General features: G+C 34.8%; 1 protein-coding gene across 5 annotated transcripts in view; it reads left to right on the top strand.

Annotated features, from left to right (window-relative positions):
- LOC138176098 (ATP-binding cassette sub-family C member 9-like) overlaps nt 1-10,429 on the top strand; it is a 204,682-nt gene that overhangs the window by 142,652 nt on the left and 51,601 nt on the right. For all 5 annotated transcript variants that reach the window (XM_069106826.1, XM_069106824.1, XM_069106827.1 and 2 more), the window contains one exon: nt 5,945-6,047. In XM_069106826.1, coding sequence (XP_068962927.1) covers nt 5,945-6,047 — 103 coding nt within the window. The remainder of the gene's footprint in view (nt 1-5,944; nt 6,048-10,429) is intronic.

Here is a 10,429-nt window from a genome sequence, read left to right as displayed (position 1 = left end):
GAACAGATAATAATGGTTACTGACATTTATATGGAGTTCTGAGGTTTAATTTTCTCACAAGGACCCTCTGCATTAAGTAGCAAAAGTGCTACATTTATCTTACCCGTGGAGAAACTGAGGCACAGTAAGATTAGGTAGTTTGTCAAGGGTCAAAACTTCTGGCATGAGCCTAGTTTGGAACTCAGGCTTCTGACTCCAGAACCCGTTTTCTTTCCACTATATATCACTCTGGCCAAGCTGATGACAGATAAGTCAAGATTCAGGTTTTTAAAAGGTACCTTTTCCATAGGTACTAGTCACCCAAGCAGAGTTTTACTATTACTCTTCCAAATAGAAATTTTCTTTTCAGATCCAAAATTCTTGAAAGCCATAGGAAAAAGAAAAGACTATTTGTCTTTTGCTTCTGGTTCTCCTAATCCCGTGGATGTAAGAGTAATCTGACAGTAAAACTAACTAGGAACTTGCCTTCCATCAGGGGAGTGCTACCCTTTATTCATACAAGTAGGGATCTTATGCTGTATTTGGAAGATGAACATAACTTGACTTTCACACTTTTACCAGCATAAGATGCAGAGAGAGCTAGAAAATAGAGAGCCCGAAATATGAGCATCTCCTTTGCCATGGACAAAATTCTCTCAACTTTGGCATTGTAAGGAATCAACCATATTCATTTCTATTTTTTCATTTAAGCCACTCAGACTTTCTAGTGTGTTGGAGTTCTATTGGAAAATTAATATTAACTGATTATACTTTCAGCCTTCCACGTATTCCAAGTTCATCATAAACTAGAATGAAACAATGAACTCCCTCAAGTAGCTCAGCAAAGTATCATAGTTCAATTAAACTAACATTTTGGTATCCTTTCCTATTTTCTGTCTGATAGAATAAAGGTCTAGGAATGTTCAAAAAGATGAGCTGGATATGGATGAAAAGATGCAGATTGAGTGTGTCAAAGTTTCCATTAGGAAAACAAAAGGTTTCTTGCCAAATAGAAACACACAGAAAGAATGTTCACTGCATTTTCATCCCTCCTCACTCATTGCTGCTTTAGTTGTTGCCAAAACCATTTACAAATGGTTTAAAATTGCAACCAAGATAATACCACAAAACTTAAGAAATTGTAAGGAACGGAATACTGTCAGAAAAGAGCATTTTAAAAGTTCTTCATTGTGATATTAATGGTTTTGCTTCAACTGAATTGTAGTGCTAACTGTACCATTGGGGAGAGGAGTAAGAGGCCACATAGACATTGCTATTAACATTTTATAATTTTTTAGTAGTTATGAGATGGAAAAAGTTGAAAATTTGGTTAACAATTGGATAGATGGGCTTCCTGCCCAAACCATATGTAGATAAGTGTGTTTTGGGAGCCACATTTTAGAAAGAATTAAGACACTGGAGCATATTAAGAGAAGGGTATTAGAAACCTTGTCAGGGGCTCAATTAAGGGAATTGATGATGTCTAGCCTGGAAAAGAGAAGCAAGGAGATTATATGAAATGAATTTTTAAATTCATTTCCAATTCTAAATTCATGGTATGATAGCCTCCTAACTAACTTGTGTTAGTTCTTCTTCAGTCCATCTTCTCCATAAATAAGAGGACGTGATAGATGTCTTCATGTATTTATAAGACCTTCATGTGGATAAAGGATTAGATTTATTCTTCTGAGACCAGAGGACAGAACTCAAAGCAATGGGGAGAAATTACACAAAGGCATATTTCATCTAAATATATGGAAATACTATACAACAATTAGCAATGGTCCATTGAATGATGATGGATTTGTTATGTTTCACTTTGCAAATTTGCTAGAGGGTTTTTTAGGAGGGAGAGGAGGTAGTGGAGAGAGAAAATGGAAATGTATTAATTTAAAAAATTATAACAATTTGTGTGGTCCAAAAATAGAATGGGGCTTCCTTGGGAATTAGTTTGTTCTATAACCCTGAAGACCTATACACTGGTAACTGACTGATCACTTCTTGGCATATAATAAAAGTAATTCTGCTTCAGATATGAGATGGATGAGATGATCTCTGAATTCTCATTTAAAAATAGAAGAGTAGAAACACAGATTAGGCCATTAGAAAAGCCTCTCTTGATAAAGCTTTGAGAGCTTGTGGTAATGTGAGGTTTTTTTTTCATGTTCCCTTACTTCATCCACCAGTGTATGAATATACAGGACATGTCTTATTTTGCATAACATTAAAGTTATATCTGTACAATACAGTAAAATAATGATTTGGTACCAATTAAATATGTAGTATAGTAATTTGATTAGTAGAAATCAGATACTGATCACTTATCAAATTATTCTGGTTTCTCTGATTTGGCCACCTATATTGATGAAACAATTAGAGTTTGTCCTGTATATGTGACTGGATGTGTACAAACATGCACACACATATGTATGTACGTTTGTCTGTATATATGACAGGATGATCAAGGAGGATGTATTTGCTGAATACCTCATGAATTACTCTTTGATCATCAGATATAAGTAAGTTTATCTCAAAATCTTATATTTTAAAAACTTTTGGACTTCTGAAATAGTCAAATAGAAACACCTCTCTCGTTTTAAAATGGTATCTGGGTTATTTATTTCAATATAATCCTTAAACATGAAGTCCACACAAGATGATTCATGGCTGGTGAGGTTGAACGAACCTCACTACTTTGATTTGGCATTTCATCAAGATCTGAACCAGCTTTTGTGATTGTATTATGCAGCCTTTCTATTGTTGCTATCGTCAGGGGAAAATAATGGAAAAATGAGAAGAAACTATTTTTTGTAATTTAGGAAAGATTTATTACCACATAGCATGACTTTTTGTGAGAGAATAGAACACATGCTAAATGAATAAGGTTTTCATTAACAGTTTTATTTGTAAATCAGGTTATGGAAGAATTATCTTGAAAATTTTGAACCCAGAATGAACTTAGTTGATCACAGATAAATGTTTAAATTATCTGCATGATATATTTTTTTCATATACTACAGGCCAATGTAGGTCATTGTAAGATCCAAGATTACTCTTAATTCAGTGATCCAGTTTTGTAAAATCATAAGAGTTAGTGATGGAAATAACCTTAGAGGTCATCTAATAAGATAAGGATGAATACAATGAATCAATACTTTAGGAGTAAAAGAAAAAAGAATGTTCCCAAAAAGAAAGTATAATATAACAAGTAAAAGCTCCCCAGAAGTAAAAATGGAATTTAGAAAAAAAAAACTTCAAAGTGATAAATTAGAGAAATAGGGAAGTTCTGGCATGTTTAAAACTGCAGTTAAAATCAGTAAACAAGAAAAATGAAAAAGAATGAGTTGAGTTTTGGCAGCTTAAAACAGTAGATGGAAAATCTTTATAAATGAGTGGATTCTCTAAGAAATATAATGGTCCATATGGGAGACAAAATGCAGAAGGTGTTAAAAAAATTAATCTGGAAGAATTGCGATTGCTGCAAATTCAAGTAATAGAGCTAGAGAACGTAGCTTCTCAGTACAAACTGAGAATTGTTAGTCACTCAGGAAAAAAATATAAAGAATGGATCTCTGAATGCCATACTTAAAAAAAAAGTATATATGTACGTTTCCTGAAAGCATTGAAAATGGACGGCAAAGTCTAAGACTATGAAATCCATGGAATTTTGACAGAGAAATCCCGAATTTAATTCATCCTGAAATGTAATCATGAAACTCCAGTTCTTTAGTGAAAAAGGATCTTAAAAGCCTTGAGGAGCAACAATTCACATATCAAAAACTGTCTAGCTACTTACTAATTACATGATCTAGGTCAGTCACTTCCCCTCTCTAGACCTCAGTTTCCTAATCCAAAAACCTAGGGGATTAGATGAGATGATTTGTAGTGTTCCTTCTAGCTCTAAATTCATAATATGATAATCTCCTTACTGGCCTCTGTGCCTTAGGTCTCTCACTTCTCCAATCCATCTTATACAGAACTGCCAAATTCTAAGTATAGACATGCCATTCTCCTGTTTAAGAAGCTCCAGTGTTTCCCTCTTGCCTATAAGCTAAAATATGAATTCCTTTGTTTTGCATTTAAAGAACATCATAATCTGACTACTATCTGTCTTTTTGAATAATTTCAGTTACCATTCCCTGACCAACTCTACATTTCAATCAATTTGCTTTTCTCTCACATGACATTCCACCTTTATTGTTTTGCGTGGGGATAGACTATCACCATATGCCTGGAAAGCTCTTTATCCTTACCTTTGCTTCTTGGATCCTCTAGCTTCTTTTAAGGCTTACCTTGAATTTCACCTCCTTCCCCAGATCTGTCCTGAGATTCCCAGTTATTAGTGTTCCCCTGCCCACAAAATTGCATTTATTTTGTATTTGCTTATCTGTGGGTATGTCATTCTCTTCCAGAAGCTCTTGGTAAGCAAAGATTATTTGCATTTTGGGTTTTTTTTTTATTCCCTGTGCCTAACATTTAAATGTTTGATAAATTGAAATGCTAATTAAAATGTTGAAATATTTGGATGGTAAGGAATTATTAAAAGAGACTTAAATGGCCCGCTATCAGATCTTGACAAGTCAAACTGAAAGATAAAATGGAATTAACAAGCTGAACAAAGCATTGAGAAATTGTATTGATATTAATGATATATACAGCTGAACAGGATTTATGAAGAACATCCCTCCATACATTATATTTTTATAAAATTTTATCTAGGGCAGTAGCATAAAATTCAAATAGGAATAGGAACTACTAATCATTACACAAAGTGAAATTAATATCAGATACCTTTATAGAACATATAAATAAGAATCAATAAAGAAAACAAAAAGTGGGCCGAATTGGAGACTTAAAATGCTTTCTTAAATAACGAGTGTGATCAAAGACCAATGAACAACAAAAATTATAATAAACATAATAATAATAATACTATCTGAGAGTGTTCAAAATGACTAATGATCAAATAAATGCTTATTTTAAAAACTTTGAGCTATCACCTTACACCTATTGAGTTGGCAAAAATTGTAAAAGATTAAAAAATCCATGTTGGAAAAGCAACATGTTTAATTTTCTGCTACTCCTGTTGGAGCTATGAATTGGTCTGACTACTTTGGAAAGTTATATGAAATTTTCCATACTTCCTGATCCAGTGATTCCATCAATATTAACTTTATACCATAAATTGATCAGTGATGAGAAGAAAAGTCCTATATATGTATATATATATATATATAAAACTATTAATAACAGCAATCTTTACAAAAGCACAGAGTTGGAAATAAACTGTATCTAAAAACTGGAAAATTATTTTTTAAATTGTGATTTATGAATGTATCAGAATATAACTGCCTTAAAAATAATTGATATGAAAAATTTCAAAAAGAAATACTTTTGATAAGTGATGTAGAATGAAGAAAACAAATCCAAAAGAATAACTCATTGTAACTATGTAAATAAAGACCACCTTAAAAAGCAAAAAGCCAAAACCAGAAAAACAACCCTTTGGCTAAATACAATGTATGATTAAACTATTACCATGTCATTAAAATGAAAACAAATAACTTTTTTCTCTTAACAAATATCATATAAAAATTATATGATTGCATGTATGGTCATTTGGAGTAATTTTTTTCTGTTTTTTGTCAACTATTTTCAAAAAACATATTTTTTTATTTTGTTAAAAATAAAATTTGCCAATTAAAAAAAAGGTTTTTTTGGAAGCTATCTTTTCTCAGCTGTAGTACAAGAAAGGAAAATCTCTGTTTGCACCATCTGTATTAACACTACAGTAGAGCAGTAGCAGTTGACCTTTATTTTAAGTAGGAGTCCGTTTACTATTCTTTCTCTCTCCATTAATTTGTCACTATGTTGAGCAAGCAATGAAGTAGTAGTAAGTGGCTGTTTTTTATTATTTTTCCCATTGTGTGGCTAACATCATAACTTTTTTTTTTGTTTTCTGCAGGCACGAAACCAGATTTAAGCAACGCATGCTAGAGTTGACAGACACAAACAACATAGCCTATTTATTTCTCTCAGCTGCCAACAGATGGCTGGAGGTCAGGACGGTACGTTCATTTCTTGGTTTTGAAATGGAAATCAAACAGAAAAGGCCTAATATAAAGAGGGAGACAATTGTAAGAATCCATCTTGTGCTAAAATTTAGCATCAGCTTTTTGTTTAACTGTCCTTTAAAATAAGCCAGGTTTATTTATGTTTTACATGAAATTTGTTATCTATTCCAGCTAATGATAAGATAACCCCCCAAACAGTTCACTCTTTGCCATATTTGTCTTTTGATTACATAAGTTAATGGAAGGGCAAATATTTGTATATCTTCAGAAAGAAAGGTCTATTCACCTGAATAAATTTGATGAGTGAATATGTATTAATTTACCTTACTGCATTGTACTTGTTTGACAGATAACATTTGATTTTCCATTATCCATTCTAATGGGAGGATGTTTTTAGCTCAAGTAAGTCCATTGTTCCCTCTTTCTCTGTTCCTAGTGTTGCTGCTTACTCAGGATTTCTCTTTGTCCTTTGCTTCTCCCATGGTCTTTTCAGTTATTTCTTCTTTGTCTTCATTGTTCTTGTTCAAGAAGTTGCCTCTTTCCTAGCCTGGCTTTCAGGGTGCTAAATCTTAGGAGTTTATTTAAATAAAATGGTCCAGGGGAAGGTTCCTACACTGGCATTTGGAGCAGAGTGAGAATCTGGCTGGGACAGGTAGAGGCATTGGAGTGCAGGTGGGCATGGTGGGTAGATGAAAGAGCACTAGCCACAGGGTAATGATGATTACTAGTTGTGAAATATGAACAAGGTTACCATAGAAAGTGATAGGTTGATTCTGTAGTTTTAAGATGTCTACAAGTTTGAAAAAAAGCATTCATCTATTCAGCAAGCAGTGTTTCATTTGAAGTATTTTTAGCAGTACTATCTCCTTTGAATCTTGGCTGCATCTGTAGATCTCATGGATTGGATAACAATAGGTTCCTGCCCAAGAACCACTTAATGGTTATTTTTTGAACCCTCCTGGCTCAGAGGGAATGCAAATAGTATCTGTTTCTCTTTTGGCTAGAAACTTTGAAGGTCTTCCACTCCCAGTTTGATTTTTTTTTTAATTAAAGGAGCCATCCCTTGATTCATTTAGAAAGGTCTATTCACTGAATGGGCTTTGCCTCACTCAAAGTGAGAACCTGGAAAGACCTTAGCTTAAAAGGGCCAAGGTCTCCCGCTGCATTCTGGGCCATCTCTAGGTGTCCTGATCAATATTTGGCCACTGGACCCAGAGGCTTTTGACCTTGCACAGTCCTCCCTCACTCAAATCAAAGTCAGTCACAAGTCATGTCCTCACCTCCCTGATATCATGGTCTTCATTGAGAACAAAGGACAAACCACAGCCACAACTTTATATCAAGCAGTCCCTTCTAAAAGAGATTTAGGAGTAAAGAAATCTGTTGGAGCATAGACAAAGCCATCTAAGATAGAATGACTAGTGGTTTCACAGATACATTGGTGCTAAACTTGGTAACTGAGGTTCCTCCTAGTGTCCCATATTCCTTTACTTTGTTGGCACAGATTCCCTGCTGAGCAAAAAATGAATCAGCTGCACTAATGTTACTAAGTTTCACAACATTTAAATTAATGTCTGGCCATCAATATTCAGTTCCTTCCAGAATTAATGGAGGGGAAAAGTTCCCCCTTTGAATGACCTTTAGATATTAAAAATATTTTTCTCATTTCCCATGCAGAACCTGGATTTTCATTTGGATGCTAATTTTTTATCCTCTCAGAAGAAAATAATCTTTCTTCTTAAAATTGAATTAAACTCTCTAAAATAAAAAAGTAAAACTGCTACTAACAGACAAATGGAGAATAAAAACAGTCTTGCATCTGTTTTTCTCCACTTTATTGGAGAGCAGTATTTTTAAGGGGACAAGTATATTTAATTTGAACTTGAGGTGAGTGGGCATTGATTAATGTCTTGGGTTTCTGCCCTTTAGCACTTCCTACTGTCAGGTTTAATGGACAAGGATTTTATATGAGCCTTTGAGTAAAGTATGTGTTCTCTCCTCATGACCAAAAGGGAAGATGTTAGCGACTGAAGTCTTCCAAGAAAAGGAAAGTAAGAAAAAAGCATAAAGGGAAAAAAGTCAAAGAAAAAATAGCTGTTTTCACTCCTACTCAGAACCCATATGGAAAAATAGAGTACCATTAGCTGGAAATGAAAATGTTTGTTTAAAGTACCTTTTTGCTAAGTGGATCCCCAGAGAATGGTTGAAGGTACTTTGTGTACAAACCATAGATCTTTTTGTTTCTGTCTCTCTCTGTGTCTGTGTGTGTGTGTCTCTCTTTTTTTCTCTCTCTCTCTCACACACACACACACACACACATTACATATACATACATATATGAATATGTGTATATGTGAAAGGTTATGTATATATTGCTCTTTGTATGTTACTCATAGTTCTTAATACATATTTGCTGAATTTAATTGAGTAATGGATAGCTCTTTGGGATCATATTCAGAGCCTAGGTATTTCTAACATGGGGCTAGAGGGCTAAATGACTTTCCACCAGGGTAGCTACATGGTAGAAATTGTTTCCTCCTTGAGAAAAGCCTTTTTTTTGATGACTACTATCCTTAGACCTTGAATCACAGTCCTTTTATTGTTGTCCTGTGAGCATGCTTTCTGTAAATTTTAGTCTCTGTGGAGACCATCTTACAGGGCTAGCTACTTACCGTCCTGATGGTTGTAGTAATTAGTTATGTTACCAACTCGCCTAAGCAGTGCAGCGGGTTTTGATGCATATCATCTTAACCCTACCACTAATCTCAGTTTGATCTTGCTGAGATACTTATTTCTCTCAGCCTCCCCCTTTTAACAGTCCTCATTCTGTCCCCATTTCATGCCATGTCATAGCATAAGGGAAAACATATGTCTCTCCACAGAATCTTGGGGTGGAAAGGATTTCAGAGGGCAAATAATCTAACCCAAATATGAAAAAAAAAATCCCCACTACAGGTGGTTCAGTATGAGACCTTCAGTGGTAGACTGTTCTTCTTTGGGATAATTCTTAGGAAGTTTTTGCTTATAGTTTTTCCCTTTTGCACCTATTTTCTTCTGGGAGCAAGCATGTCTAATTCCTCTTCCAGACAAAAAAATTTCAAATACTTGAATACATCTTCAGATACTTGGCTCTGCCACTTTACTAGCTATAAGGCCTGTGGCAAGTCACCATAGCTTTCTGACTCAATTTTTGAATTTTGAAAATAAGATCATATGGCATGGTGAAAAAGAATATTTGGATCCAAAGACTTGGCTTCAAGTTCCAGGTTCTTCACTCATTAGTTATGTAATCTTACTCTCTGTCAATTGTTTTTATCCCAGGTAAAAATTTTCTTAAGGTCTTATCACTTCTGTTCATTTTCTGTATGCTGTAACCTTCTCTAGATATGGTAAAGAAGCCATTATTTTGCCTCTTTTATTACCTAGCCTTAATCACTAAATGGGCATTGCCTCAGACAAACTGAGACCTGAGAAAGACCTTAGTTTAAAAAGTGTAAGGTCTCCCACAGTATCTGGGGCCATCTCCAGTCATCCTGATCTGTGTCTTGCTACTAGACCCAGATGGTTCTGAAGGAGAAAGTGAGGCTGGTGAATTAGCACAGCCTTGCCTCACTTAAATCTAATTGACTTGCAAATCAAGACATCACCTTCCTGATGTCATTGGTCCTCCTTGAAAATGAAGGACAAACAACAAGCGATATGCTATCTAAACCTATTCACAAAACCAGTCTTTAAAAAGTAATACAAACAGTGCCAGCTAGGTGGTGCAGTGAATAGGGCACAGGCCCTGGAGTCAGGAGGACTGGAGTTCAAATCCAGCCTCAGACACTTAACACACACACACAAAATTAGCCCTGTGACCTTGGGCAAGTCACTTAACCCCAATTGCCCTACCTTCCCGCCTCCAAAAAGCAAAAAAAAAAAAAAAGTCTACCCAATATGGTGAACTTTGAATAAACTTTGCTTTAAAAAAAAAAATAAAATACTTTACAACCTGGCTCCAGACAATCTCTCCAATATGATTATGAATTGCTTCCTTTCACACTCTATAATCCAACCAAACCAAGATACTTTCCATTTCCCATGCAAGATACTCCATCTCCCATCTCCATACCTTTGCATGGGATATTCTTCATGCCTTCATCTCTATGTCTCTTGGGAACTCAGCACAATTCAAGGTTCAGTCCAAGTTGCTACATCCTTCAAAAGGCCTTTCTTGATTACCCCCAATTATTAACATCCTTACCCCTAATCATCATGTATTTATTTTCAATATATATCCTATACTTGCTTATCCTGTGAACATGTTGTATTCCCTCTACTAGAATGTGTCTCCCTTTGGCATTTCTTTTTTTTCCCATTCTTTTTTTTTTTTT

Source organism: Petaurus breviceps, unplaced genomic scaffold (assembly GCF_028583685.1).
Source record: "Petaurus breviceps papuanus isolate PSGF00001 unplaced genomic scaffold, PetGlider_PUasm1.0 81, whole genome shotgun sequence".
Taxonomy (NCBI): Eukaryota; Metazoa; Chordata; class Mammalia; order Diprotodontia; family Petauridae; genus Petaurus; species Petaurus breviceps.
Note: the sequence above shows the minus strand (reverse complement) of the source record. Positions and strands in the feature narration are given on the sequence as shown.